At 46.4% G+C, this 14111-nt stretch overlaps 1 protein-coding gene across 1 annotated transcript; it reads left to right on the top strand.

Moving 5' to 3' along the window:
• The first annotated feature begins 234 nt into the window (after positions 1-234).
• On the top strand, positions 235-14003 carry klhl6 (kelch-like family member 6). The gene is made up of 7 exons (XM_083996187.1): positions 235-564; positions 655-820; positions 1872-2321; positions 2603-2840; positions 12142-12344; positions 12866-13079; positions 13384-14003. Exons 1-7 carry the CDS (start codon positions 308-310, stop codon positions 13680-13682), a joined length of 1827 nt encoding a protein of 608 aa, XP_083852313.1. The 5' UTR covers positions 235-307; the 3' UTR covers positions 13683-14003.
• Positions 14004-14111: the final 108 nt, after the last annotated feature.

Genomic DNA, 14111 nt, shown 5'->3' with positions numbered 1-14111 from the left:
GGAAATGTGGGTTTGTGGGGTTCTGAAAAAAAAGAGGAAAATCGGTAACTTAGGGGAAATCTACTCTACATAAGAAGAGGAAGTGTCTAGAAACGAGCGTTGCAACATGCGCATGTTCCTCACAGTACAGGAATAGGAAGTATGAAGGGGACAGGAAAAAACAAATCCACAACTCAGCGACATAAAAGTTGTAAGTCTAAACCACACGGGGGTTGTTTTCTGTCTTTATACGCATGCAGGTGCACCAAGAAGTTGCATGCTCTGCCTCTGAGGGGAGAGAGTTTCTGAAGAACTTCTGGTGTAAACGATGAGCGACTCGCTGGAGAAGACCACAGACTGTCCTTTACCGCTTCTCGGAGATGAGTCCAGCCCAAATGTGGAGAGGGAGAACCCGGCAGGAACAAGTGAAGTACGCTGGGAAGATGGAGGTCTACCCGTTGAGCTTCAGAGAGGAATGGAGACTCTACGAGTAAACAGAGAACTGACTGATGTGATACTGAGTGTTGAAGGACATGACTTCCCTTGCCATAGAGCCATACTTGCTGCTGCCAGTCAGTACTTCAGGTAAAATGAACTATATTAGGCTTCTTCTTATTTTTTTTCAATGTGGCGATAGGAATTCTGCTTTTTACTCAATTAAATTTGCTTGTGCAGGGCAATGTTTTGCAGTGGACTGAAGGAAAGTCATGAGGAGTGCGTGCAAATAAAGGGGTTGGACAGTGGGACAATGCGCTCTCTCCTGGAGTATACCTACACCAGCCGGGCACTTCTCACACACTCAAATGTTCAGAGAATACTAGAGGCTGCCAGTCAATTTCAGGTAAATCTTTAAAATCTCATCTGGATAAAGACATTTTGTTAGATTAGATATAGCACAAGCATCCTCTGACACACACAAACACACACTTGAGACCATTATCACCAATCACAAACATTTAGCTTTACAGTTTGTTTTCCATTAAAGGTCCTAAATAATTTGCAAATACTATTGTGTACTAGTTAAAGCAAATTATTTTTGATCTGATGTTACCATCTATTATGCGTTACGCCACTAACCTCAATTACCTATTTAAATCAAAAATTGTCATAAAATCTGCAACAAAAATTAGCTTGATCCTCTCAAAAGGTTTTTTTTTCACTTGTAGTAAAAACTACTAAAATTAGAGTGAGGCTGAAAACACACTTTCACTTAGGACTTCACATTCAGAAAGACACATTTGATCATGACGATAACTTGCTAAAAGTAGTATGGTGCTGCTTCAGTTCACAAACACATTTAGACTCTCTAGTCTCATGATCGTCTCACTTCAGACAGTATTTCCCCCATTCAGTGGAACAAACATCTCACTGCTTAAGAACTGTGTCACGCTAAGAGGGAAGTGAAAGTTGCCCAGTTGTTTACACTAAGGATCAGTTTTCCATACAGGCTGAAAATAACTGCACAGCTGTGCTAAACAACAAATGAGGCAGGTGTTCCTGTGCTTCTATTTATACTTAAAGTTTTAGAAATGTGATTTAAAGATTAAAAAAAAACAAAAAACTCAAGTATCCATCCTGATCAGGCTTTTGGGAGCTGGTTTAGGATTGAGGTTAGAATTAGGATCAGATTAAGATTTACAGATTGAGGAAACATTGTTACTGTAAGGTTTGTTAAGGCAACACTTCCCATCTTATTATGGTTTGTGATACGTTTGGGGTTTTTTGATACAGTTTTCATGCATCCTACTACAGGTTCTTATTCTTAGTTATCTGCTCATTCACCACTACTGTGACCACAGTATTGAGAAACTCTTTATGTGTACATGAGAGAATTTACTCTATTTCCATCTGAAAAGCAACAATGATTCCTTTGTGTGTCTTGTTTCACTTAGTTCCTGCGTGTCGTGGATGCATGTGCTGCCTTTTTGAGCAAGTCCCTGAATCTGGAGAACTGCATTGGGGTCCTCAATCTAGCTGAGAGTCACGCTCTGTTGGCCCTGACGACCAAGGTGCAGAACTACATCACCTCTCAGTTCTCCCAGGTGGTCCAGCAGCAGGACTTCCTGGAGGTGCCGGCAGAGTCACTGGAGGCCGTGCTGCAAAGGGACGACCTCGATGTGAAGTGCGAGGAGTTGGTTTTGGAGGCACTCATGCGCTGGGTGAGGGCCCAGCAGGAAGAACGCTATCCTTTACTGGCCAGGTTGCTCTCGCATGTACGGCTGCCGTTGCTGGAGCCGGCGTACTTTGTAGAAAAAGTGGAGTCTGATGAACTGATACGACACTGCAGTGAAGCCTTTCCTCTGTTGCAAGAGGCCCGCGCCTATCATCTCTCCGGCAGGGAGGTCAGTAAGCAGGGGAGGCCAAAAATGTGTTTCCTTTCTGATACTTTATGTCACAAAATACTGGCAGGCTGTTTGATTCAATATGTCTGAAACCCTGAGGCCAAAACATTGAGGAATTAATGGTGTAAAGATGCATCAATTTCCTAGGCAAAAACTAACTACCTTAAATTTTTTTAATTTTAACAGTTTAAAATCACATTTTTCCGGCTATATAATTTTGTGATATCCATTTGCCGCATTTAAATACAGCTGAATATCCATTGTGGAACATATTTCTATAGGTGGTTTCTGAACGGACAAAACCCCGTGAGCAGCACTTTCTGTCAGAGGTATTCTTGATCATTGGAGGCTGCACCAAAGATGAACGCTTCATTTCCACTGTCACCTGTTTGGACCCCCTAAGACGCAGCAGGCTAGAGGTTGCCAGGCTGCCAATGACAGAGATGGAGGACGAATCCCAAAACAGAAAATGGGTGGAATTTGCTTGCATCACCTTCCGCAATGAACTGTACATATCTGGTGAGAAAAGTTACGTATTCATAATTTCATAGAAAGCTATTGGTTCCTGTAAATTGTGCAACCAACTACAGACGTACAGATGAAAGTGAAATTGTTCTGCATTATACAGTACATCTGCACATTTAAAGTTTCTCCATGTCCTCTTGTCATATGTTAAAGGGATAGTTCAACATTTTGGCAAATTGGCCCATTGCCATAATCGCTATAGTCATAGCAGTAGGTTCGTTACCTTTATTTGTCGGTGTAAGCTATTTTTAGAACGGAGGAGCGGAGCGGCAGGCTGTTCAGAGCTACACTATGGAGGCTAATGGAATTTCTTGGTTTCCCTCATCAAACTCATCAAATACAAAATCCCAAAACTCCAAAACGTTCCATTATTATCTCATAGCGTGGACAAGTTGTGACCTGCACAATCACCACGCTATGAGATAATAATGGAACGTTACGAAACGGAGCCGTTTTCGAGGTAAATACAGAGTCTGCTTGCTGAAAAACTGTCCCTGAACGCAACGCGCATCAGCGGTTTTGCATGAATTTACCTCTAAAACAACTCTGTCTCGTAACGTTCTATTATTATCTCATAGCGTGGTGATTGTGCAGCTCACAACTTGTCCACGAAAGCGTTTTGGAGTTTTGGGATTTTGTATTTGATGAGTTTGATGAGGGAAACCAAGAAATTCCATTAGCCTCCATAGTGTAGCTCTGAACAGCCTGCCGCTCCGCTCCTCCGTTCTAAAAATAGCTTACACCGACAAATAAAGGTAACGAACCTACTGCTATGACTATAGGGATTATGGCAATGGGCCAATTTGCCAAAATGTTGAACTATCCCTTTAAGGTTTGTTTGTTTTTTGCATTTGCATCATGTGTAAAGACTGCTGTAATTGTTTGTAGGCCTCTGCTATTTGCATGAAAAGTGCACATACAGCCAAACAAATCAACAGGAAGATGTAGCATCATTTGCTGTAACACTTGTTGTGGTTTTAGGTGTTTCCCAACTCAGGAAATGACACCTTCGCTGCGGTTACATTATCTGTTCAGCAACATACCATGAAAGTTCAGGCTCAGCCATTGGATTTTTACATCTTTATAGAATGATAACGTGGTGCCCAAATGTCACTCGTATTTAATCTGGGAAAATAAAGAAAACAAAAAAGACTGAGGAGCAACAGTGTAGCTACTTGCACATTTAGATGCCCTAAGTAAACTGATTTAAGGCTATTTGGCTGTGAGCTATACGTGGAAAAAATATTTGAATAGGATTGTGGACGTAATATATGTTATTTTTGTTGATGTTAATTTTCTAAGCTCATGTCCTTCCTAGCACAAAAGTGAAAGTGTAGAGAAGATTACATGTAGAACATAGACTGTTGTGAATTCCCTGCTGTGAGGAGTACACGTCACAGCAAGCTGCTTCACGCAGAGACTGATGGACTGTTTGCGCATGCGCAGTGTGTTCAATAAACTTCGGTGCAGTTACCTGGTTGAGTTACCTTCTGCCGATCACCAGTGCTTTCCTTCATCCCTTTGTACTGTACAACAGTGTGCGTCGGTGATGATGTAAGTTACGTCATGAATGAATGAATGTTTATATTTCATGTGTGACGAGAGCTAATAATATTAGCAGGGTAATATGTTCGTTTGCTCGTTAGCTTAGCATTTAGCCTGTCTTACCGAGCCCATAGAATACGGACGGCCCGTCCGACATGTAACTCAGTTAATTATCATACATTTATTTCTTCTGTGAATGTTTATTTAGCGGTGTAGCTGCCGTTCATTGAAGCTGCTATAACAGTGAGGCTAGTGTGCTAAATTGACCGGCTCGGTAGCCGACGGGGCTGTTTCAGTCTAGCTTGGTCACGTGACCTGCCTGCTGCGCCAGGCCATTGTGTTGATTAATGATCCTACAGTGCCTCCTACTGGCGATTTGCAGTATGACACGTTACTCACGTCTGTTGTAATTTGTGTTATTCTATCACTAATGCCACTGTAGTTTAATTATTATTAATGCTACTGCAAAGTAAGTTAATTAATACTGTTTATTATTGTTGTCCTCTGCAGACATCACAAACCACACATACAACTACAAATGTACCTCAGTGTCATGTTCAGTTGGATAGAGGTCAATAAATTCATCTAAAGGACAGAAGTTGCTGCGTCTTCTCTGACCGGAGGATTAGGCCAGTATATACACAGCCAGCGTATCATCACCGAAGCTGTTCCGTTACAAGTGGTCCTTCGAGCCGGATCCTGTGTATAACTGCGCCATGGCAACTTCTGGCAACCATGCAGATGAACAACCTCCAGCTGCGTCCCGCCCACGCCGGTCTCACCAACTCCCTAATCACCTACATGACTTTGTTATTGACGACATCGGCTATCTGGGCTATCTGAACAGACGAGATACAACACGTCAAGTGATAGAAGCGCACCAGGAAGAGCTTTCAGACTATAATGTGCTCACTGGGTCAGAAGATCTGAGGTTGGAAGGGATGGAAGCCCGCATGAAAGACTTAACTAAGCAGATGAAACAGCTACAGCACAGCCCATACAGCACGGACAACTCAGCTCAACGACTCAGGCTGCCAGAGCTCTGCAGCCATCCGTCCAGGTAGCAACACAACCGCTGGACCTCAGTGAGTCTACTCATCATTCAGCTACCCTAGCTGGACTAGCGCCAGAGTTTCTACAGCTGCCTGCAGTTCAGTCTGCTCACCACACTCCGCTTGCCCAGCGATTGTATTCACCTTCTCCGCCCATCCAACATGCAGGCCAGCACGTCCAGCCGGGGCATAAACCAGCTCAACAGGCACCACCGACAGCGTTTCTGCCAGACCATCCTGCAGCTTTGCTGACACATTCACCTGCCCTGTATACACCTCAGCCAGCCCAACCTGCACCTCCACAGTCTCAAGTTATGCCACAGCTCTTCCCCACAACTGCACAGCAGCAGAGTTATCCTCAATCTGTCCAGCATCTGACCACTCCTCAACCTGGACCACCGCTGGGATATCAACCTGCTTCATTCAACCAACAAGGGACAAGGCCAAACTCTCGTGTTATCCCTCCTTATCAGCCACCTACTGATCCAGGAGCAGTCTACTCACTTCCACAGACTGGATATCCCCCTGTAGCCCAACCACAGCTATACCAGTCTGGATCTCAGTCAGCTGCACACTACTCACAGCTTACACCCATGGTTGCTCCACCTACAGCACCAGGATACATCTCTCCCTACAACAATCCTGCAACTCTCACTATGACAGAAATGGCGATTGCTGCTTCATACGGTATTCCGAAGCCCAAGCTGCCTCTCTTCAGTTCCGGACGGGAGAGTGACTTCATCATGCTGAAAAGGGGACTGGATAGTTTACTTGGTCCACACAGACACTTAACTGAAGATTATAAATACCAAGTATTACTTGATCATCTCAAACTGCCTAGTGCCTACCAAATGGCAAAGAGATACATACATGACTCTACACCATACACCAGCGCAATGGACGCTCTGCAGCAACGATATGGACAGCCAAGACAGCTGGTTCAGGGGGAATTAAAGACTATATTGAACTCTCCTCCCGTGAAACCTGGCGACGCAAAGGCTTTCGAAGATTTCTCCTCATCTGTAAACACACTGGTGGGGATGTTAAGTCGCATGGACGGTCCCGCTCAGTCTGAGCTGCGGTGCGGCTCCCACGTCGACACCCTCCTTGGTAAGCTGCCTGGCAACTACAGGGATAGCTTCGCCGAATTCTGTATTAAAAGAGGCATCATCCGCAGTGGGAGCGACCAGACATACACCTTACCTGACCTTGCTGAATGGCTGGATATGAAGGTTCAGGTGCTCCAGGTGTCCCGACGTGCAGCAGAATCCAACCCAGTTGAGTCCAGTCGTATCACACAGAGAGAGAGTAAAGCAGGTAAATCACAGTGGGTCAAACCAGCCTCTGTTTACTTCAGCAGCGACTCCACAACAGGCAAGCATCAGCAGACCTCTCCACAGCGACAACGGACCTACCTCCAGCCAGGCTCAAAGAAAGATCAACCCACAGGTAAAAGGAGGGAGCGCTTTAAGCCCTATTGTCCATATTGCACAACCACCCAGGATCATTACCTCAACGGCTGCCCTGAGTTCGAAAGAATTACTACTGAGGAGAAAGCCGCCTGGATTAAAGACAAAGGAAAATGTTGGAGATGTGGGCGTGGCCACTCACCAGATAGCTGCACCCTAAAGAAACTCTGCTCCACATGCAACAAACAACACCTGCTGATACTCCATGAAGTCGTGGCCCAAGACCCACAGCTAAACATTCTCACTGTCAGCGTCCCAACTAATGCAGTTTATCTGGATCATGCCAGCCACTCAGGACGCGTCATGTTGAAAGTGGTACCAGTGCTGCTCCGTCATGGCAAGAGAACACTAAACACACATGCAGTGTTAGATGACGGCTCTGAGCGTACTGTGATTCTGTCTGCTGCGGTCAAGCGCCTTGGGTTGTGTGGAGAAGTGGAGTCACTTAAACTGAAGACCATCAGACAGGATGTGTTAAAGCTCCAGGGAATGGCAGTGTCATTTGAGGTGTCAGCTAACACACAGCCACGTACCTATCACTCCATCAACCAAGCATTCACTGCGACTGAACTCCAACTGGCTGAGCAGTCATGTCCAGGAGACAAACTGGCAAGAAAATACAACCACCTGAAAGGAGTCCCCCTGCACACATTCACCAAAGTTCAGCCAATGCTACTGATTGGATCTGACCACCCTCATCTAATAACTCCAATCCACCCAGTACGTGCAGGATCTCTTGGAGCACCAGTAGCAGTCTGCACCCGACTCGGCTGGGCAGTGCAGGGACCCACTAACTTTCTTCAACATCCAAACGGTGAGAGCTCTTTCCTTCACCTGTCAGTTGATACACCTTGCTCCGACCTACAAAGGGATGTTCAACGCCTGTGGCAGCTTGACATTTTGCCATATAAAAGCGAAAGAGAGGTGACGCGATCCAAGCAAGACCAAGCAGCCCTCACCATGCTGGATGAGAAGAGCACCACTGTAATAGTGGATGGTGTCTCAAGATACGCAACGCCCCTCCTTCGGAAGAGGAATGTAGCTCTGCCCTGCGCATCACCTGCTGCCGTGATGCCCCTCCTCCGCTCTACGGAACGCCGTCTGTTGACCAATCCGGAGCTTGCTAAAGTCTACAACCAAGAAATACACAAGCTAGTGGAGGCGGGATATGCTGAGAGGATCACCAGTGAGGAGGCCAGTCGTTCTACTGAATCCTGGTACATTCCGCACCACTTAGTGCATCATAACGGAAAGGCGAGGGTGGTATTTAACTGCTCCTTCCGCTACCAAGAGAGTGCTCTGAACGATGACCTGCTACCAGGACCCTCTCTCGGGCCGTCGCTGCTGGGGGTTCTGCTCAGGTTTCGAGAACATGTGGTCGCTATCAGCGGAGACATAAAGGCTATGTTTCATCAAATCAGACTCCTTCCTGAGGACCGCCCACTTGCCCGCTTCCTCTGGCGCGACATGGACAGAGACAGACCACCTGACATTTATGAATGGCGTGTCTTGCCATTTGGCACAGTTTGCAGTCCGTGTTGCGCAATATACGCCGTGCAGCGTCACGTTCGAGATCACCACAGTGGCAACGAGGACCTGCTGGACACGGTAATCACCTCGTTCTATGTGGATAACTGTCTGACATCACTCCGCTCACCACAGCAGGCAAAGGATCTTCTCGACCGCCTGAGAGCCCTCCTCGCTAAAGGTGGATTTGAGATCAGGCAGTGGGCATCCAACAGGACAGAGGTAATCTCTCACCTCCCGACTGAGGCACGATCAACGACATCTGAGCTGTGGCTAACTGCTGAAGGAGCTGACCCGAGGGAGTCCACTCTCGGCCTGGTTTGGCATTGCATGACAGACACACTGGGTTATAAATGTAAGCCTGTATCATCCAAACAGCCCACCATGAGGAACGTGTACAGGGTGCTTGCCTCACAATACGACCCGCTCGGATACATAATTCCCTTCACTACCCGGGCCAAAGTCCTGGTCCAGGCTTTGTGGGCTACAGAGAGACAGTGGGACGAGCCTATTGCAGACGAGCTACTTCCGGTGTGGCAGGCATGGGAAGGTGAGCTCCCTCAGTTGCATAACATAGTTCTTCCCCGTTGTTATGTTCCAGAAGCTGTTGACAACGACTCATCAGTGAGGCAGATTCACGTTTTTTGTGATGCCTCGGAGAAGGCGTACGGATCAGTCGCCTACCTGCGAGTGGAGGATCCAGAGGGACGCATCACCGTGTCGTTCATTATGGCCAGGTCGCGGGTTGCACCCAAGCGGCAACAGACGATGCCCAGACTGGAATTATGCGCCGCACTCACAGGAGCCCAGCTGGCCAAGGTTCTACAGACCGAACTGACTTTGTCCATCCAATCCGTGGTGCTGTGGTCTGACTCAACAACCGTACTGAGCTGGATACAGTCGGAGTCCAACCAGTACAAAGTATTCGTCGGTACAAGAGTTACTGAAATACTGGACCTCACCAAGCCCGGATCATGGAGATACGTTAACACTGACTTGAATCCGGCTGATGATATCACCCGCGGGAAGACTCTCCTCGAATTGTCCCAGCCAAACCGCTGGAGTCAGGGGCCTTCGTTTCTGTTCCAGTCTTCAGATCACTGGCCAGTGAACCCCTCAATGCACACAGAGGAACCTGATGAGTTGAGAGCCCCAACCTTCTGTGGTCACATCTCTACTACCAGCAGCGATGAGCCTGATCCTGCTAAATACAATACATGGACTGAACTACTGCAGGCTACATATCAGTCCCTTCACGGGGCGGCTGCCCCAGCTATGTCTGCCGCCGACCGCATCGAGATGGAGACTACTCTGCTGAGAAGGATACAATCCAATAGCTTCCCTGAAGAACTAAAGGCACTTAAACAGGGCAAACCAGTCCGTTCAGGCAGCCGTTTAAGTGCTCTCAGTCCCGAATACGATCAAGTATTAGGCCTCATTCGAGTTGGTGGTCGCCTACGCAAAGCAGAGAACCTGATTGAAGACAGCCTTCACCCTGTTGTCATCAGCCCTGATCATCTGATTACACAGCTCTTAGTGAAGGATTACGACCACCGTCTGCACCACGCTGGCCCTGAGAGAATCTTCGCAGAGATCCGAAGAAACTACTGGATCCTACGTGGTCGACAGGTAATTAAAAAACACCAGAAACACTGTGCAGAATGCTGTTTGTGGCGGAGCACCCCCGTGGCACCAAGGATGGCCGACCTGCCTGCTGCGCGGCTCCGGATCAACAAACCCCCATTCTGGTCCACCGGGGTCGACTGCTTCGGGCCCTATACAGTAAAGATCGGAAGAAGACATGAGAAACGGTGGGGCATAATATTTAAATGTCTTACCTCAAGATGCGTCCACCTTGATCTGTTGCCACACATGGACACAGACTCGTTCTTACTGGCCCTGCGTCGATTTATCTCAAGACGAGGCAAGCCATACGAGATCTTATGCGACAGAGGCACCAACTTCCGAGGGGGAGAGCGAGAGCTCAAAGAATCACTGGAAGATCTCGAACCTTCATTGAAGCAACAGTTGGCCGACCAAAGCATCACATTCAAATTCAATCCTCCTCTTTCACCCCATTTCGGTGGAGCGTGGGAGAGGGAGGTAAGGTCAGTGAAAGCCTCACTCCAAGTCGTGCTGCGGGATCAAGTCGTATCAGAGGAGGTGTTGTCGACTGTCCTCGTGGAGGTAGAGGGTATACTTAACTCAAAGCCCCTGGGATACTCCTCTTCTGATCTGGCTGACCCCGATCCTGTAACGCCGAACTTGCTGCTGATGGGGCGGCACGACGCATCGCTTCCTCAAGCCGCATATGGTTCCAGTGAACTTCTAGGCCGCCGCCGTTGGAGGCATAGCCAGGTCTTGGCAGACCGGTTCTGGAGCCAATTCACCCGCCAATACCTACCCGACCTTCAGCGCCGCCAGAAGTGGAGGACCCCTACTGCTGGCCTCGCTGCTGACCAAGTGGTTATGGTAGTGGACCCCCAGCTTCCTAGGGCGCTCTGGCCCATAGGAAAGGTCACCAAAGTTCATCCCGGCGATGATGGGACTGTTCGTTCAGCGGACGTCAATATTAAAGGGACAGTCTACACTCGTCCGGTTACCAAGTTGGTACCGCTCCCCAAGATGCCCGAGGACACCAGTCACTCTTAACAACAGCAGGGACTTGTGCTTTTTCTACACATTCATGAATGAATGTGGGGGCGGCTGTTGTGAATTCCCTGCTGTGAGGAGTACACGTCACAGCAAGCTGCTTCACGCAGAGACTGATGGACTGTTTGCGCATGCGCAGTGTGTTCAATAAACTTCGGTGCAGTTACCTGGTTGAGTTACCTTCTGCCGATCACCAGTGCTTTCCTTCATCCCTTTGTACTGTACAACAGTGTGCGTCGGTGATGATGTAAGTTACGTCATGAATGAATGAATGTTTATATTTCATGTGTGACGAGAGCTAATAATATTAGCAGGGTAATATGTTCGTTTGCTCGTTAGCTTAGCATTTAGCCTGTCTTACCGAGCCCATAGAATACGGACGGCCCGTCCGACATGTAACTCAGTTAATTATCATACATTTATTTCTTCTGTGAATGTTTATTTAGCGGTGTAGCTGCCGTTCATTGAAGCTGCTATAACAGTGAGGCTAGTGTGCTAAATTGACCGGCTCGGTAGCCGACGGGGCTGTTTCAGTCTAGCTTGGTCACGTGACCTGCCTGCTGCGCCAGGCCATTGTGTTGATTAATGATCCTACAGTGCCTCCTACTGGCGATTTGCAGTATGACACGTTACTCACGTCTGTTGTAATTTGTGTTATTCTATCACTAATGCCACTGTAGTTTAATTATTATTAATGCTACTGCAAAGTAAGTTAATTAATACTGTTTATTATTGTTGTCCTCTGCAGACATCACAAACCACACATACAACTACAAATGTACCTCAGTGTCATGTTCAGTTGGATAGAGGTCAATAAATTCATCTAAAGGACAGAAGTTGCTGCGTCTTCTCTGACCGGAGGATTAGGCCAGTATATACACAGCCAGCGTATCATCACCGAAGCTGTTCCGTTACATAGACGCTGGCTTGTCTTCGTAGTGCAGCAACGATGCAGTCATTATACTCAGTGACAGTGACACATTGATATTGGGATAAGAGCTATAGTGTGATCTGTAGGTGACATTTTTTTTTATAATACTCCTCTTGCAGGAGGTAAGGAGACACAACATGATGTTTGGAAATACAATGGCGCCCTGGACAAGTGGATCCCAATCGAGCCCTTGACAACTGGTCGCTGGAGACACAAGATGGCAGTCCATGAGGGGAAGGTGTACGCCCTAGGTGGATTTGATGGAGTTCAGAGACTTGCTTGTGTCGAAGCCTATGATCCCTTTCACAATCGCTGGGCGCAGGTGAGGATAAGAACTTAATAAAAAAGCTATCTTTATTTTAAAAAAATGTTCATTATGTTAGCAATGTGTGTAAAAAGTGTTGCGTGTACTGGCGAGAATAAATTACACCCATAACTGTAGTTCCTCTCAGTTCTACAGCGTCTCAATGCCTTTAAATTGTTTTAGTTTTACAGCCTGCAATGATGCTTGTCACTCGCACTATACCATTCACAGGCTGCTATTTTCAGCTTAAAAGCTCTGACAACTGAATAAAGGCTTCCTGTCCTACAGCGAAGTCATTCTGTTTCACTCTCACTGCTGTAGATGTTATTCAGCCCACTGCAGCCATCTAACCCTCACCCAAAATGTCAGGCTTTCTCAAAACTGGGAGTAGTGATGTCATACTCCAACAATCTTATTTTCTGTTTAGGTGTACATTAGGTCTTACACTACACTATTAAAAGAATAGACCCTCTCTGTCTGTTCGGCTACTCTTATAACATATTTCTAATCGGAAGCTCTTCTGGCTGCTCATATTGCAGGTGACTCCGCTTGCAGTGGGTGTGAGCTCCTTCGCTGCTGCAAACTTTGACAGATGGATCTATGTGATCGGTGGTGGGCCCAATGGAAAGCTGGCAACTGATAAGGTTCAGTGCTGGGAACCTGGGACAGACGGCTGGGAGCTACGGGCGCCCATTCCCATTGAAACCAAGTGCACTAATGCTGTTACATTCAAGAACTGCATCTATGTGGTTGGTAAGTTGTGAATATGGAGTGAAACTAAATATATTTGAGGTTTTTTATAGTTTGAATTGTCTATTTCATGCTGCTTTATAATTCTATGCCACTGCAGTACAGAGGGAACTATTGTTGGTTGCAGACAGACTTTAATCTACCAAACAGTATAGTTAAAATTTGCTTACTTTTACTTCCTTCACTGCTCGTGTGAGTCTGTATTTGATTTCAATAACGCTCTGTACACAGTATGAAATGAGATTCTTCCATGAGAAATGGATCTGTTTATTTATTTATTCATTAACCATATTCTGCTTGCTCCTAGGTGGTGCCATGCATGCCATGTACTGCTACTCCCCTCTGTCGGACTCGTGGTCCCTCGTGACCCGTCTGGGGGAGAGGGCAAGCTGCGCCATCGCTGCCTGTAACAACAAACTCTTCATCACCGGAGGTCGGGATAACAAAAACCAAGTGATCTCCACGGTGATGTGTTGGGACGTTGCTCGAACGGTGCTGACAGAGGAGTGTGTTTTACCCATGGGAGTGTCTCACCACGGCAGTGTGACACTCATGAAGTCCTACACACATATACACAGAATAGCACCTGTCTTGGAGAGCCAGTGACAAAGGACTTTAATGCTGAAGAGACTGGGAGTGAAAGGAGGCATATTAAGTGATTTATTGGGGAATCAAATATTTTCATTTGTGTGAAGATGAGGACATATCCCTTTCCAGAAACCTTTATTTTTGTATACTATGTTTTTCTATTCTTTTTTGTTATTGTACTTAGATGTTATTGGCTCTTTCTATTTTGCCTTGGAAACAAACTTTAAAAAAACAAACAAACTTAGGCTACTTAAAAAAACAAACTTACAGTAATTAAAAAAAATGTTAATTACAATGACACAATGATGGTGCAGTGGTAAAAACTAATATTAATTCTTTTTAAAGAAAAAAAAAAGGTCCAAAGACATTGAAATGAGCACATTGTGCAAATAAATACTGAAATATCACGTGAACATAGCAGCCTGACAGTGTTTTTTCTAAGATCTG

This window comes from Trachurus trachurus (assembly GCF_905171665.1).
Source record: "Trachurus trachurus genome assembly, chromosome: 21".
Taxonomy (NCBI): Eukaryota; Metazoa; Chordata; class Actinopteri; order Carangiformes; family Carangidae; genus Trachurus; species Trachurus trachurus.
Note: the sequence above shows the minus strand (reverse complement) of the source record. Positions and strands in the feature narration are given on the sequence as shown.

Bases quoted from the DNA above. Each gene is read 5' to 3' on its own strand.
- klhl6 (XM_083996187.1), top strand. From the start codon at position 308: ATGAGCGACTCGCTGGAGAAGACCACAGACTGTCCTTTACCGCTTCTC. The intron at 2,322-2,602 runs GTCAGTAAGCAG...ATATTTCTATAG, and splicing joins ATCATCTCTCCGGCAGGGAG to GTGGTTTCTGAACGGACAAA. The intron at 2,841-12,141 runs GTGAGAAAAGTT...CTCCTCTTGCAG, and splicing joins CAATGAACTGTACATATCTG to GAGGTAAGGAGACACAACAT.